We start from the raw sequence: 17938 nt of genomic DNA, 5'->3' as shown, positions 1-17938 counted from the left end.
AAAAAATACTGAGCATTGGTATGATTCGTAATTTTATTAGATGCAGAGCTCCAGAAAGACGGGGGGGAGGACATGATATACTATACAGGGCATCGTGGTGATTGAAGTTCTGCGCTGGAGATGACAAAATGGAAAAAAAAAACATGCATAATAAAAATAGCCAAAAAAATAACCAAACCACCAAAGACAACATTATCCCGCTAGATGCTTTCAAAATAGACCAAATTTCAGCACTGGGGGAGTAGCCTTGACGTTGCATGCGAGACGCATGCATTGTCTATTAAAATTAATGTACCCTCAAGTTCAATGTACAAATAAAATGTGAGTTCCTATAATTTGTTTTAGATAAATATATATTTTAATTGGTGTTCCGGTACTTTAAGATTTAGGACTACACCACTGAAAGCTCCCTTACTTCTTTTTAGGACCAATTACTGCCTGGGTCACTTGCCATTTTGTTGGATTTATTTCAATAATCAACACGTGGCGGAACAGGAAATTGTGTTTACTTGTGGGGGGGATCCACCTTGAACGCAAAATGCGGTGGCTGTGACGGCATTGCAGTTTACACTGAAAGTAATGCGCCTCAGTTCCCGCACTGTGCCGCCACTGAACCACCTCGAGAGATGCATCAGATGTGATACCACATCAGTGCCGCCACAGACATGGCAAACTGCTTCAGTGTAAACATGCCTTAAAAGGAAGGTGGAGTGTGCCAGTGGATTATTTGGTGGTGGTGGTGTTGTTGTGTATGGCAGAAACTAGTGATGTAATCTGATTGATTTAAAACAGCCTTTTCTGACCTTAGAGTAGATAAACTCTAAACTCTAAATGACAAGTTTTAATCTGTTTGACCTGACATGAGACGTGTTGAGTAAGTGGTTAACCCCTCATTCAGATTTGTTCTTATTTTTCTGAACTGCCCATACTTGCAGTATGTTTTGGCCTCTAGCTGTTTGGAAATTGTGTCACTGACAATAGGTGGGAAAAGCAGTGAAACACTTCAGTACGCATGCCCTTGTAGCTTAATAGAAAAGGAAGGGATGAGACGTATTTCACTATCGAAAGCAGTGCTAATACCCATCAGCTTTCTTTGCTCATAATTACTGTGGGCATTTTTTTTTTTTTTTTAAAGAACTTTTGCCATCAGCTGGAAGCATGCCTTGGTATCCCTTCTATATACATTGAAAAGGGCTGCTGCAAAGAATTTATAATTGATTAATTTTTTTGCTGGAATTCAAGTGAAAATAATGACTCTCGTACACTATGTAATTGTGTTTGAATGACAGCCGTGCACTGTAAAGTGTTAGTCAGAACTAGGGCTGTGTCCGAAGGTTTGTTTGCTAGCCAGGGATTCTAAGATTGTTTTAAACCTTCAAAGGTTCGTCAGACGGGTTCACGCACTGTATGTTTTTTTTTTTTCTTCCTATTAACATAAACTGTTTGACAATACTATAAATCACACATTACATGTCACTCACATGCAAAATTCGATCTTTTGATTTGTACAATGCATATTATTTAAACAAAAGTTGTTAATAAAATCCGCTACCACATCGTTATACGTTACATACAAGCGAGCTCGTACCTCTAGTGGCTGTATTGCTTCAGTAAAATATGTACTGAATACCTAGTGTACAAGACAGTGTAAGAGAAGTGCTATGATAGAATATGCTTGAAACAAAAATATATGCCAACACTAATAATTTTAATTTCGAAAACTGAGCAACTTCCGCCCCTCCCCCCTCCAGCTCGTGTCATCCAGAGGCAAACCTTTCATTTCTTCATTCACCATCTTGCCAGTAAAGCGTTGTATAGCGTAAGCTGTATTTAAAGAAATGTCTCGAAACCCCTCTGCTGTTTGGGATTTTTTTGTTAAATGCCCAGACAACCAAAAAAACAGTTGAATGCAAAGTTCAAGCGACTTGTATCATGGAGGCATAATCAATCTCTGGGGTCACTTGACAAGCATAAGTTCATAGTATTATTAGTATTATTAATATTTTTAATAGTAAAATGTGATTGATGACCTACTTGGAACTGTGACCGTTAAATAAAGCTTTGTCCGCTGTAGTTAGTGCTGGTGCAATGCAAGCTTACTGTATAGATCGCAAGCAGGCTCAATTATGTGTAAATAAACAACGTGTATTTTTATTTAAATTATAAAAACATGATTACTGTTATATATGAAGTATTTTTAAACTACATATGAATGTTTTATTCAATTTATATGGCTTACCTGTAAAATAGGATTTTCAATCAAATATAAACAAGTAGCTATGGTGACATCACCAATAAATTATGCAAATGAGTACCATCGAAGGTTCGAACCTTCCTTCGGTAATGTGTTCCGAACCTTCGAAGGTCAAAATGTACCCTTCGTTGCAGACCTAGTGAGAACCACAATTGTTTTTTTGAAAAGAGCCAAGGGATCCAGAATCAGGCTGCAAAAAGCCATTGTGATCTTTGATCGCTACTTGTTTATCTGCTTTAATTTTAATTCTATGTATTTTTTGTGATGTGTTTGTATAGTCCTATTATCAAATGCATACACCACAAAGTGATGTCATTGTTTAACCAGAACTCCCCAGTCATTACGATCAGTGTTTTTAAACTACTAAATTACTGTAAGTGGTATTGATGTTTTATAAGCCCAATGGACCCTTGGGTATTTACTTAGTAATTGTAGTACTAAATAAGACAGTCCTCCCCCAGACCCAGACTAACACATTTATATGAACACTGTAATGTAGCCTTTTCTGCAGTTCTCAGCATAGACCTCTCTTCAGACTGAGTAGCATACAGACACTCAAACCAAACTATCCTGATTCTGAAGTCAAACGACAGGCAAGACCGACATACAGCTGAAAAGCTCAAACACACACCCACATGGAACATTTGAATGAAAACTGTCTTCCACGTATGTAACAACCATTAAAACCTAAGTTGTGAGTTTTGAAAACTAGTACTGGAGGATTTCCGAACAACTGATACTAATCACAGCATTCATAAAAAAAATGTCGTCCTGATTTCACAAGTCAAACACGTCAGATACGTGGGGGAATAACATGAGATACCTGGGTGTCATTTTGAGCTGTTATTGATAATCTGGTGGAATTACTGCTCGATATGTGGAGCCGTAGGGAGGATGAGTGAGGCTTTATGCAGGATAAGACACTGTTTACTCACTCAGGCTTTCAAATCCAATATCAGTTCCGTGGCATATTCTCTATTTGATTACTGAGACATTCTTTTCAGGAATGCCCTGCAGACTATTAAATGAACTGGTTGTGTTTTACAATAGATCTGCTGTTAGCTTAGCTCCGGGAGCTTCCATACTCCTTCCATTAAGATGTTTTAGAGCTCTCGCTCTCGCTCTCTCTCTCTCTCTCTCTCTCTCTCTCTCTCTCTCTCTCTCATTAATAAATCTTAACAGCTGTGTCAACTGCTATTTTAAATGCTAATTTTAAACAGCTTTTGATTGTAAGTTTAATTGCTTAGAGGCTATGAGGTAAAAAAAACAAAAAAACTAATGCATAAAAACTGCATGCAATCAACAGCGCAGACTAGATAGGAACTGGTAAGAGTAAACAGTATTTTTTTTTTCTCATTTGGATACCCTTTGAGCTTATTATACCTGTATAATATAATGCATATATATATATATATATATAAATTAGGGGTCGGCACGCATACCCGAAAAACTGGGTATCCATTGGGTTTTAATTTAACCAAACCGGTTTTAGAATTTATTTGCCCTTAACAGTGTCTGATAAGAGCAGTGGACTCAAAACTCTGTCACATGATGAGAGGCTTAACTTCAGACAATCGTAGTTCCAGCTAGGAGTACCGCACACACACACTAAATACATTATTGGAAAGCCCTGAGTCTGTACTTTTAAACAAGCCAGGTAGGTGCCTGAGTAACATGCGCGTAACCACCGGGGAGCCAGCTCCCCAAAATCAACGGGCTGAGTGTAAAGAGTTAAATAATTATTTGCATGAGTACAATATAACATTGTTCCTATGGGAAAATGTGCTTCGACAATCCACGTCTTTTTAAACTGGGAATTAAACTTAACGCCTATTATTAAATAATAGATAATATGTCATATTAGAAACTGTTATTGCATTTTAAACACAAATATAATTGCACATAAAAATAAATTGCACGACAAATGATAAATTATTTCTGCTTATGTCATAACCTATATACAAAATAATGCATGTATTGTATTTATTTCTCTTTTGCTAATATTTGCAAATATATTGCAAGTGCATGTACGAAGAAAACCTATAGTATAAAGTAGCCAGCGCTTAAATGTAATCGTAGTAAACTATGTAGCCTAAAGTTAACCTATTAACAGGGCAGCAGTGTGGAGTAGTGGTTAGGGCTCTGGATTCTTGACCGGAGGGTTGTTGGTTCAATCCCAGGTAGGGGACACTGCTGCTGTACCCTTGAGCAAGGTACTTTACCTAGATAGCTCCAGTAAAAACCCAACTGTATAAATGGGTAATTGTATATAAAAATAATGTGATATCTTGTAACAATTGTAAGTCGCCCTGGGTAAGGGCGTCTGCTAAGAAATAAATAATAATAATAATAATAATAATAATAATAATAATAATAATAATATGAAAAACATATGTACAACATATCGAAACGTTGGGCAGCTGGCTCTTTGAACTAAAATATATATATATATATATATATATATATATATATATTTTTTAATGAAGTAAATTTACAACAGAAAAGCATATGCACTCCAAAATACGTAAGGTGCAAATTACAATATGAATTCAGTATGAGAAAACCATTACTCACAGAGCTTTGTGTGGATGCCATGCTAATGTAAGACTGAAATATTTATGTTTATTTATCAATTCGGATTTGGAGGACTGCACCTTTAAGTTTCATTTTGGACTAATGTGTTTGCCAAAGAGAGACTGGTGAACAGTAAAGTTAGAAAAACTGGATGTGACAAAAAGTTCCTGACTCTTTGGCCGGTATCATGCCGATAGGATACAGATTATCAGTGCACCCCTAAAATATAAATATAAATATATATATATATATATATATATATATATATATATATATATATATATATATATATATATATATATATATATATTTAACAACAACAACTTGACCCTAACATTAATTAGACAGTATTTGCTATTTTAGAAAACCAGAAGCACAGAGAGAAACGAAGGGGCTGCCGCTGAATTCTAAAGTGTGTAATGTTATGAATGTGATTCAAAACTGGAATATTTAAACCTAGACCTTGACAATTATATTAAAATGTATCTGATTTAAGTGGACTGTAGGGGCAGATTGTGAGTGGCTTTAGGCTCCATTTCGACATTTCACATTGTACAGTGACTTACCTCTCCAAATATCTCTTCAATCCCTGTGTTTTTAATTATTATTGAATGTATGAGTGCCCTGTAACCACTTGCAACCACAGTCTCGCTGTGCGTTTTCTGTTATCAATGCATGTTAATTGTTCCTCTCTTGTCCTAGGCCGTGTCGGACAGGCGGTCGCACTGAGAGCCAAAGCGTTTGGCTTCAACGTGATCTTCTATGACCCGTACCTCTCCGATGGCATGGAGCGGGCGCTGGGCCTCCAGCGAGTCAACACCTTGCAGGACCTGCTGTTTCATAGCGACTGTGTGACGCTGCACTGCAGTCTGAATGAGCACAACCACCACCTCATCAATGACTTCACCATCAAACAGGTAGGAGGAGTCGCCTCTAGAACGAAATCCACATCCTGATTGAAGTTTCGGCTTGATCACATGATCAAAGCCACTGAATGCGGTATGATTTAGAAAACTCTGCCTTTCAGATAAAGGGTATTCTTGTTGTAAACATTAATTTGTTAGATGTATTGACAGTGGTATACAATGCAGAGTTTGCCTTTGTCAGGAACACCTTATTTGTATTAAGTACTGCCGCCTTGCGTTAAACAGAGGTAATTGTGACTATCTCATTTTCATACAAATATAGTAAGCTGTGTAATTATATGCAGATTCCTCTTACATTTTGTTTTAAAAACCATTTTATTATTTATTAAAACAAAACATGAAACAAACACAACGTGTTTCGACACATAGTGTGTCTTCATCAGGTGTTGCAGTGATTGTCAATTAGAAAACGCAGCTTTATTGTATATAAAAGGACACCAATCAATCCAGTAGTTAATCATTAATTGGATAATAGCCATAGACATTACAGATGACAATGTTCACCTATCATGGCATTCATTAATTGACAATGCTTTTAGAATCCATTGTTAGTCCATACATAGTGTAATGATATAATAATTCAACTCAAACACTAATATATTAAAACACTTTAAAATACAGCTGTATATTCTGCTACACGTTACAGATCATATTACATAGTTAACTTAAACAGTTATTCAATACTAAAGATTGGAAGACATTAGAATGTGATTCTCAACCCCGGACAACTGAAAATTTCAAGTTGGCATACAAAGATGTATCATTCAATTTTTAAAACATTTTACATTTTTAGAGATATGGATTGAGATCTAGTGTTTCATTAAGTCCATGTGGTTCCATGGATTTTAAAGTACAAATCCAGAATGACTCTATCTTCGTTAGTAGATTAATTGTATTACCACCTCTCTCAGAGACTCAGGCAGAACACAATACCAAATCATTTTAATCATCCACACCCTGGATGATTGGTGTAAGAGGAATCTGCATATAATTATTAGCGGTCAAGTTTGAAAGAAGAGATTTTTTGAGTGTGCGGCCAACCTCATCTCTACAAGCATTATCGAGCAAAGTATACATGTTTTTATTTATAGTAGTTATATGTCGTTGCTGTTAATTATGTTTTAACTCTGCAGAGACATTAATATATGAAGTGCCTTATGGTTAGCACCTCTTTTTGGAAAAAGCCTTGCTGTGCATGAATGCCTTCAAGATATATACAGTCAACCTTGGTTAACTTGACTGGTGGATAACTCGACACCTTTGCTTAATTTGACAGTCTTGGTCCCAAAATGTATCCATATAAAATATATGCGTCCTGCCTCCTAATTTTTACACTTTACTCATAACTCGACACTTGTTACCGCTACCGAAGGGATAAAAACTATTAAAAAGACTAGTGGATAACTCGACACTGTCGTTTCACGTAACTGACCGCTGACGAAACAGATCGTTCACTCATTCGCAACTACCAAGTGCAGCTGGTTGCAGTGTCAGTTCATAATGCGTTAGAAGCAAAAAATTAGTTCTCATTCAATTGGCTTTTAAAAAATTCAGGATAACAAGCTGGTCAGCAGAACATACGAAACAATCGACAATGCTTGACTTCTGTGTGAAACTGTAAGTTGTTTATTGTTTTTGTTCACTGAGTTAATTCTGTATAATGTACATTTGTTAACTTTTGCTATTTAAGCCATCAAATTTGACAGTACAAGCCAATACATAAAAGTATAATGAACAGTTTGTGGTTGGATTGTTTTCTAAAAATAACGCTGTAGTTATTTTATTAATTCTTATTTCAATCGAACTGTAAGAGTACCTAGTTTGTACAGTCCTGTACACTGTAATTGATTCATTCACTGCAGCTCTTTCTACCATTTTCATAAGGACATTTAACTAAAAATAAACTTGTAAATACTGTAAATGTGTGAGTTCTGTTACTTGTACACATGTTAATGCCATGGCTCATGTGCACCCGTGGTTAACTCGACACCTTGGATAAGAACACTAAATTAATTACGTTCAACCTCGTGCTTAAATACAATTACATCTTAAATACCACATGAAACACAGACCCGTTTATATCCCGTGTACCAATCTCTATACACCAACATTAACACACGCAACATACAACACAGAAATGCACACAGGGGCGGAGCACATTGCCACAGTGATATGTGAGATTAATATATATATATATATATATATATATATATATATATATATATATATATAAAAACTCAGGGTCAACACAGCAGCTCTTGAGCCTCTATATTAAGTCAGCAAAAAGTAAACAAACCAGATTATGTAAGCGCATGGATAGTGATCTCCATGGAAAGCCATCTGGGACAAAAATGCGTTGTGCTGCTTTAGAGCGAGCCAGAATCTCATGGGACAGAAAAAAGGCAAGCACTTCATTCTGAAATGCATCACTTAAACAGTACCCAACTTCCTGAAAATGTTGTATATTGATTTTTATGTAGACTCATATATATTTTGTTGCTACTTTCTGTTCTGTGGAATGTAATAAACGAGAACCAAAATGGTGATTTTTATCCCCTTCACTTCACAACGCCATTCCCATGTGTTGTTTTATTTTAAGTGTTTAAAGTTAAATTTCAGTTTTTGTTTGCTTGTTCAGCTACAAAAAGGCACAAGTAAACCTCATGTTATTACTTTATGAAAACGTGTCGATTGCCACTGTTTACTGTGAAGAAACGGCAACGGCAAGGAATGAAAAAAAAATCTGTTGTCAACTGTACTATTTATTTCGGGAATAAAGAAAACAACATTTAACTGCATCCTTTGTTTTGTAGTTAATTCACTGGGGTAAAGTAAGTCCTACACAACTTATTCTTTACTCCTGGGATATTTTTCTATTTTAACGTGTTACATATTGTAAGATCTTGCTGTATAATAAAGGCGCACACACAGGGGCCATGGCCACGCCCACTGCCCCTGCTGCTATGCTGTCTCTGCCTGCATTCAGAGCAATTTAATGGCGATCGAATATCCAAATGAATATTTATATTATGATGGTGGCCTAGGCATTAGTATCATTTTAAAGTTTGTTTCAATGACTTTCAACCATAAAAAAACTAAAAAACTAAATGTAATCATTGACATGAGCCGTTGATGCAAAGGGTTGAGCAACCCCACTTGGTCCACTTGAGCTGGAATGACCTGGTATACATAAAGAATCACTGGTATGGAAACAGTGGTGCTGTTCGGCCCTCAGTTCTGAAATCTCTCTCTAGATGCGGCAGGGTGCGTTCCTGGTGAACACAGCTCGCGGAGGACTGGTCGATGAGAAGGCTCTGGCTCAGGCCCTGAAGGAGGGGAGGATACGAGGGGCAGCTCTAGATGTCCATGAAACGGAGCCCTTCAGGTAATCATTTAACTTGTGTCTTTAACTTGTGTGTGACCAGCAGCCCTAACCTCACACTGCCCTGAGCAGGACTGAGCAGGGTCTTCCTATCCTCCCATATCTCATCAGGAAAAAACCTTTTAGAGAGGGAGACATGCTTGGTTTATTAAAGCAATTTATTTATAACGCATTTGTTGTTTTCAGTCCCTAAAAGATAGTTGTTGCTGTTCTATTTCTGTATTTCACATGCTACTGGTAACTGTAAAATAATTACAAGACAGTTGGTATACAGTATGTAAATACCAAGGCTCCAGTATTTCCTGCCACAGCACCATTCCTGAGATACATGTATGTTCTATGTACAGGATGACATTTATACATGACATAAGATGTACTGGAATTGTGACAAATCCTCAGTGGTGATTTCTCATACGTGATTTATAAGACCGGTCGTATATAAAACTATTCAGGGTAAGGTTTGTTCCTGTTAGTTTTAACTAAGGCTGTATATTGTTTAATATGTAGTTCCCTGGGAAAATTCTAATTTCTGAAAGAATAGTGTAAATGTACATATTTTTTATCACTTAAAAATAAATACAGCAAACGTTTGCCTTATTGGCGCACTACCTGTTACACCGCATTCAGGAACCTGGCAGCCGGTTTAGTTTGCTTCCAGTAAGTTATTGAACACACACCGTAAAATGGCACAATTTCTTTAAAATGTCTTCAATGAAAAAGACACCAGCTGCATCAAAGGTTGGAAATATTTCTGCTAAAGATCGCTCTGTCAAGTACAAGGACGGGACATTTTACGTGTCTGTTGTTATTTTTATATTTATTTATGTTTTTATTAAAATGAGAATGTCTTTAAAAGGTGAACATAAAACAAAATATTCTACAATTTAGCATTTACTGTTTTTCAGGTAAGCATTTAAATATTTAGGAACATTTGTTGTATAATAACTAGAGAAAATAGTCAGTTTTGAATGTGACAACTCCTATTTTTTTCTGCTTTAATAAATATTATGTTTAATCATGAAATATTTTGAAATACCTTTTGTTAGATGCCGTGAAATAAGCTATTTCTTATCATGAAAAAAATTACAACCCTACTTAACACAGGTTATAAGAGTCACAGTGATGTGTGCTTCTCCCAAAAAGCCATGTCCTGATGCATGCATGGAAACACAGAGAACAATAATTTCCACAGAGGAACAGCTTGTGTAAGAAAGCCTTTTGTGTTGATATAATAGGTATTTTAATGCATGAGCAGGCATGTAACTGGCTGTTAAGTGCACCTTCATGTATAGCTAATGAGAACACTCCTCATGCTAGTCCACTTGATGTCTGCTTTTTAGTAAAGTGCTTTTTTGTGACAGCTTTTGCCATCTACTGTTATGAGTCCTGTGTCCCAGCAGGGGACTTGTAAAATTTACAGATGTAAGGGCTCTAGCAATCCCTTTAGTGCATTTTACTGTGGACCTGGATCACAATCCTATTCAAGCATGCTAAGTCGAATCCATAGAAGCCAAGAGAGTTGGTAGCAGGAACCGTCACTTGCTGGTATTCAAAACACACACTATTACAGGTACTACACTAATCAGTTTGGGCACAGGTCATGCAATGAGAAAGGTTGTGGTGTTTTGAAAAGCATACCCACAAAACAGATGTTTTTAATCTTATGCATGTCCTTACACAATCCCTCATTCTTCCAGGTTGATTTTAAATTTATCGTATTCATCTATAGAACTTGTGTCCTGCATACTTAATTATTATTGTTCCCTCCCCCCAATTTAAATATCAATGCATGTGGTTGATCTGATTGCAATGTTTAACAATAACCCCGGGAATTGAACTAAGAAAAATCAAAGCGTATCAAAACAGCAGGCTATTTCATTTCATGCAAGGACAGATTGCAAAACAGTTGAAACAAGCATCAATAAACATAAAAAATAAAAATAAATACTATTGTTTGTATGTATTTTTACTATTTCTAAATGGGAGTGCCTATATATAATAACTGTACCAAATATTTTGCACGTGCAGCTTGCTTTCTGGTATTTCCTCAACGATATGCTTGATATTTTTAAATTTAATTTTGGCAGCTACTGTACCAAGGTGAATAATTATACTTAGTGCCCAGTTGACAGTAACATGTTATAAAATATTTCTTTTTTTTCTACAATTATTTATTTAAGCATTTTTTTTGCGAAACTCCAAAAATGCTAATTTAAAGTATTCATACCTTGACAAGGAAAATTAAATTAATAGCTAGTTCAGGCACCTTTAGCAAGAATAACCTCTTTTCAACGATTAGGATATTTGTCAGTGAGCTTTTGGCATGATTCTTTAGTGATTTTTGACTATTCTTTAATGCAAAATTGTTCCAGTTCATTCAAATTCTGAGGACTTCTCTTGTGCACAGCCTTCTTCAACTCATACCAAAGACTCTCAATCAGATTTAGATCGGGACTTTGACTAGGCCATTCCAGAACCTTGATTTTATTCTTCTTTAGCCATTCTGAAGTAGATTTTGATGTGTGCTTTAGACCGTTGTCATATTGGAATGTCCAGTTGCGCTTTAAACCAAGTTTTTTAGCAGAGGGTTTCTGATGATTGGTCAATATCTTTTGATATGCTATGGAATCCATTTTACCATGTATTGGAACTAAATTTCCTGTGCCGTTAGAGGAAAACCAGCCCCATAGAAGGATATGACCACCTCCATGCTTGACAGTAGGTATGGTGTTCTTTTCTTTGTACACATCACCAGACTTTCTCCAAATGTACCGACTATCAGCATGACCAAATATCTTTAAATATGCATTGTGTGTGTGTGTGTGTGTGTGTGTGTGTGTGTGTGTGTGTATATATATATATATATATATCTATATATCTATATAGACTATAATTTGTATTCCTCTCTTCAGTTTTAGTCAAGGTCCTCTGAAGGACGCTCCGAATCTGATCTGCACTCCCCACGCAGCATGGTACAGTGAACAAGCCTCCATCGAAATGAGGGAAGAGGCGGCGAGAGAGATCCGCAGGGCTGTTACAGGTTAGTTACAGCAGCAGCAGGGTCGTCTGGACAGCTTTCATTTATAGCACAAGTTTTGGTAAGAGAAGCTCTACAGCTGATCTGGGATTCAAAGCCTATTCCCTGGCAGTACAGATCAACAGGGAGTAATCATTTCAGTTTGGGGACCGTAACATTTAAAAAAATAAAAATAAAAGGAAAGTCAGCCTTGTTCATCTTGGGCAGGTATCTGCACTACTAAGCTGTTTTTTGTATTTATTTTTCCCCTTGCAGTGTTTTATGGCAGATATTTAGAATGCATTGTGTTAGTTTGTCTTATCTGTTACAAAATTGCTTTATGATTCTGGTAGATATACAGTGTATGAAATAAATAGTAGAACGTGATATTGATATTATACAGCCATCTGAAATTTCACATCAGTTTGTCTCAGATTGAAATGAGATCATATTAAAATTAGACATACTGTTTCATTATTCTTGTGTATCTGTGTATTATATATATAAAAAAAAAACATAGTACGGGGTGCTGTGTAAGGTGCAAGCTGTCGCCTCTCTGACCTATTCTGGAGTAGATGTATGATATTCATCAGTGCCATAACTCCGTCACCAGCTATGAGTGTAAGCAGTCCTTCTGTATCCTTATTTTCAGTCATAACCCAAGTGGCAGTGACAGGGAGTTAGGTGAAAAGGGTTAGAAAGAGCCAGTCAGTGGGAGCTGCAATGAATGTATAAAGTAATTGACTGCTGGTGGGTACCCCTGCACAGATCACAATTACTGATTACTGAAGGAGATTACTAAAATAAGTGCTTGTCCTGATCCTGTTAGTCTCTGCATGTTGTGCTTTTTCATTTTTACTATCATCCCCCCCAGCACTATTAGAATTTTTTTTCCCTAAGCACTGTTTGAAATGTTTCTCATTATATGCTCACAGATGGTGTGTATGGTGTGTAATTGGATTAGGATACTTGAAACCCAAGTACAGTGCATTCTGAACTTGGAAAGTTTTTTTTTTTTTTTTTCACTAGACCCCTTGCCCTATTACCACATTTCCATCTGCACCAGTCTGTGAAACTCAATCTCATCTTGTTCCAATATCAAATTGGGGATGTGGTCAGGTCCATTTCCATTCTACACTCTAATCTTCACAAGAAAATACACCAAGAGTAAAAGAGCACCTTTAAGTATGGCATCTTTCTATAATTGCTATTTATAAGTTAATTCTCCAACCTCCAGTACTTCCCTGACAATGTAATATGTTCACAGCCCTCACAATCTGCCTACTTATTTTTCTTTTTTCAATCCTTTGCATTGGGCGCTCATTAAGTAATTCCAGCACCAGTATGTGAAATTGTGTTCTGCCAGCCCGCAGTCCTTACTGGGACTGATCGAGTCGCAGTTTAAATCGATTTGATCTTGATCTGCTGTGAACGGAAATAAACAAGTCTCATTTCACATCACATACAAGTCAGTCCGCGATGAAGATGGAAACGTTGCATTGCTGGTGACTTTTTGCTGTCCTCGGGTAGCCATCCGTAATGATCCTTGCAATCAGCAGCTGGAGATGTCGGCTGTTTCTTCCTCTGTGCATTTAACAGCAGCTGGTAATTGTCAGGGGAGCACCTGTTTTGTTATGTGATGCTGCAGTACATGAAGCACACTTCTGTTTTTACCCACACAGAATTTTTTTTAATATATTTTTTTATTTATTTTTATTGTCCTCTTTGATATTTCCTACAAAATCCAAAGTGACGTGTCAGATTGTGCAAGGTATATTGATTCAAGCAAGCTGGTGATGAAATATGCTTTTTTCTCCTTTTTTTGTGTTTGTTTGTTTTGGTATCAGGTCGCATTCCAGACAGCCTGAAAAACTGTGTCAATAAAGACTTCCTGACTCAAGCCACACACTGGGCCAGCATGGATCCTGCCGTTGTACACCCAGAGCTCAATGGAGCATACAGGTAATTACACTGGTGTGTATCATCTGCTTATCACTACATATTCCACTCCTTAGAGTGGAGGTGTAGTTTAAGAGCACAACTGTGCATTTGTGATGGGAATCCAAAACCTGCTGAAGCTAAAATGCAAGACCTACTTTTCCAATGCCTCGCCTTGTTTTTGTATTTATTTTATTAAATGGTGTAGCTCTTGCCACTTTTGATTGGAACTCATTCGAGATTTGTTTGCACTTCAGTGACTTGCCTCATTCTTGTCATAGCCCTCCTGCAATCATTTTACTGCTTTCTTTATTGCAATCCTAGTGCTGCTCAGTGGTTTTGGATTTACTAATAGTTTACATCATACCTGTAATGTTTTTTAAGTGTATTTTAAATAGGTAAGCAGAGATGTTTTGTTTTAAGCTTCTTACTGTATACTAATGAAATCCCAGTAAAAAATATATATATATATATATATATATATTGGTCTTGTATCAAATTGTTAAATATAATGCCTGGTTAAGCCAAATTATTGAAGATATTTCTGAAAACAGAAGTTACAAAAAAAAAAATGAAAACAAAAGCACTGCAACTCCAAGCCCCCTTTCCTAAAGAACATTTTTATATAAGACAATTGTTATAGCAAGAAAAAGAGGTCTGTGGCGGTCTGTGTGCTACTTTAAGAGAGGCCTGATAACATCAGTAACACTTTTACACATGCAGGTTTGCCTGCTGTGCATCAAGAAACACAGATAAATACTCACTTGGAAGATTACAGATTTAATTTACAGATACAAAATGAGGACTACCACAGATTCAATTCATGTGACAAGGCAGGCAGATGTCATTCATTTGCATTCTGATGTTTGTATCTTATCTTCAGTAACGTTTAAGATGTAAATACATGTCTTGTTGTTGTGTTGTATTTGTCGCACATGCTTAGTCCTCAAAAGAAAGTTTTGTATGTGTATTTTCTTGTTTTTGTCCAGAACATGCTCCCCCTCACAATTCCCCAGCATTAGATGGTAGAGCATTACTCTGATGGAGTTGTAGTCTCGTCAGATATAAGTCCTAGAAACACCCTGTAATCCATGTGAATGTAGAACCAGGCTTATTGCGTTGCAGGGATGAGAGTGCTAGGACTGATTGCATACTTTTTTGTCTGTGTACATTTTCTTTACAGTAAATTATGCTAAAGATGTGCTGTAAAACAAGAAGTAGATATGTTTTAGAACATAAGAACATTAGGACATTTGACCCATCCATTTTCTAGTAGCTGGTTGAACTCAAAACCAGCAGCTAAATGCTGGTTATATGTGTACCTCACCTCCCAAAATGTTTCAGCTTCTTTTTTTTTTTTTTTCTAAATCCCAACTCTCATCCCAGAAAAAAAATGTTTTACTAGGAGCTTTAATCCCATCCCACCCCAGCCATGCAGGTGTATTATTTTTTTGTATTTATTTTAAAATAGATTTATAAAATAATGTATTTTTGCAACAAGCCTATGAGGACTTCTTCAGTCACAGTAGTTATAAGTATTGACAAGGTTGGTAAGGCTAGTTTTTAAATATTGTTATTTCCATTTGATTCCTTAGTCACATTCAAGCTGTGGTACAAAACTTAAGGATGAGCGACCATGCTGGGATTTAATCCAAGCTCATCAGAATTTTGTGTGTTTGAATCCAAATACTGAAAGGTAAAAAAAAAAAAAAAAAAAAAAAAAGATTGGTTCATTTTTTTTTTTTTTTTTTAAACATTTTTTAAGAGAGTTTTTTGTTTTGTTTTAATTCCACCTGCCAGGGAGAATGCAGAGATGGAATAAGAAAGGTAGGCGAGGGAGAGAGAGAGAGAGAGAATTGGTTTATTACAGTCGATTTGTAAAGCTAAACTTCACTGAGATGGCAGTTACTTCTGCATAGAATGGGCTCCTGTGCAATTTAGTCAATTTAGTTTACGGGAGGTCACGCTGACCTGACTTGAACACTAGTTGTGTATTAACTTCTAACTCTAAAAGACAATACTTGAGAATGACAATGCAAAATGAGAGACATACACAGACCAGTTTTTTTTTTTTTTTATATAGATAAAAAGCAATGTACAGTATTTTGAAATATCTTCAATATATCTTATTTAGGAACTTCTACTCCAGCATAATGGCCTTTCATGGAGAACACAGGAAGCATTTGTTACGAAAAGAAATATAGTCCCAGATATAACAGGAAGCATTTGTTACGAAGAGATATAAGAATAGAATAGAATAGAAAGCCTTTATCTAATACATTCAAAACTACCTCAGTTCTTGCCAGTCCTCCATTTTGGTCAATAGTGGGAAAGAGGCTAATAATCAAGAATGAGTGTAATGTTATGAACACTTTGGTTGGGACGAGGGAGGGCTGTAAATATAAGTTGGGTTTTGAGTAGAACGTATCTGGCATTTCAAAGCTCCAGTTTGTTTTAAAAAAAAAAAAAGAATCAAGTTGAAATTTTTTTTTTTCCTTTTGTAATCCAATTAGGTTATCATCATTTCAAAATAAATCCCGCACTTAGATGATGCAGTATTTTTTTGGGCATGTCTGTAAGTGATTGACTGACAGATGACCATGGAGCTGCAGGATCTTGATTTCACGCTTCTCTCTCTGTGCTTCCTCTCGCTCAGGTACCCTCCCGGTGTTGTGAGTCTGGCCCCCGGTGGTCTCCGCCCAGCTGTAGAAGGAATCGTCCCCAGCGCCATGCCTTTATCACACGGCCTTCCCACCGTAGCCCACCCCCCACACGCCCCCTCCCCGAGCCAGACCGGAAAGCCAGAAGCCGACAGAGAGCAGCACCCCAGCGACCAATTGTAGCCTGCAAAGCCAGCAGTCATGCGAGGAACTCCCCCATTGGAGAGACAGTGGGAACAACCTAGATTGAAAAACAGCAGTGGTGAAAGAATGAACTTATGGGAGTTGATTTATGATTTTAGAGACTGGTCCAATAACATGAAGACAAAGATTTTTGGGGAGAAAAAGAAGATTTGGAAAAGAAATGGAGAAAAAATTACAAAATATTTTCCTGCACATAAATTGTAGTTTGACCCTGTCTAGTGGACTGATTTAACTGTTTGTTTGTGTCCTATTGGTTCCTTGTTAAGCAAGAGAAGTTATAGTAGTTAATTATATCATGAATGTAATATGTCTGTGTACAGTTTTTAGAGCATTTTAAGGGTTTGTTTGCTTAGTGGTCAAACAGAAAAAAAGAGAGTTATTCAATAAACTGATTTTGAGGACAGCAACAACAACAACAAAAACTAATCTTGATTTTATATGTTGAAAAACACGCTCAAAAAGGCAGTTTTGCAAACTTTCTCAGGAAATAAAAATTGTTCCCACTTAATTTTCTTTATATGCCACTCAGTGCATTGTTTTTGTACCTGCTTGTCTTTTATTTTTGTTTTTAAATCATTTAGACATGGAAAAAGGATATATATTTTTTTTTTTTGGCATGTATTACCTCAATTTCAATCTTAAGGACAAAGGTGTTACAAAAGAGAATTTGGGGAAAAAGATGTCTTGTACAAACCTGGCGCCACGCTTCTGTCACCTGTTTCCGTGTACATCTTTGATGGTAATGCATAAAAAACAGCACTAGACTACTGGAAGGTAGTAGCATTTCATTGCAGCCATCAGCTCCCTCCTGGTAGAAGTGGTAGGCTAGCAATATATATATATATATATATATATATATATATATATATATATATATATATATATATATAATTATTTTTTTTTGGTTAAAAAAAATAATCATGTTTGTGACCGTATCCATTTGTATGAATTATTTTAAAAGAAATAAAATCCTAGTTAAAGGTC

General features: G+C 36.4%; 1 protein-coding gene across 12 annotated transcripts in view; it reads left to right on the top strand.

Moving 5' to 3' along the window:
- The window catches only part of LOC117409559 (C-terminal-binding protein 1-like), a 164254-nt gene extending 146787 nt beyond the window's left edge, over positions 1 to 17467 (top strand). For 11 of the 12 annotated variants that reach the window (XM_034015797.3, XM_034015793.3, XM_059004470.1 and 8 more), the window contains 5 exons: positions 5531 to 5745; positions 9009 to 9139; positions 12049 to 12176; positions 14000 to 14114; positions 16747 to 17467. In XM_034015797.3, the coding sequence (XP_033871688.1) occupies positions 5531 to 5745; positions 9009 to 9139; positions 12049 to 12176; positions 14000 to 14114; positions 16747 to 16933 (776 nt within the window). In that variant the 3' untranslated portion in view covers positions 16934 to 17467. Of the gene's footprint in view, positions 1 to 5530; positions 5746 to 9008; positions 9140 to 12048; positions 12177 to 13999; positions 14115 to 15685; positions 15787 to 16746 lie in introns of all 12 variants that reach the window. The other variant, XM_034015801.2, reaches the window with a different exon arrangement.
- Positions 17468 to 17938: the final 471 nt, after the last annotated feature.

Source organism: Acipenser ruthenus, chromosome 2, assembly GCF_902713425.1.
Source record: "Acipenser ruthenus chromosome 2, fAciRut3.2 maternal haplotype, whole genome shotgun sequence".
Taxonomy (NCBI): Eukaryota; Metazoa; Chordata; class Actinopteri; order Acipenseriformes; family Acipenseridae; genus Acipenser; species Acipenser ruthenus.
Note: the sequence above shows the minus strand (reverse complement) of the source record. Positions and strands in the feature narration are given on the sequence as shown.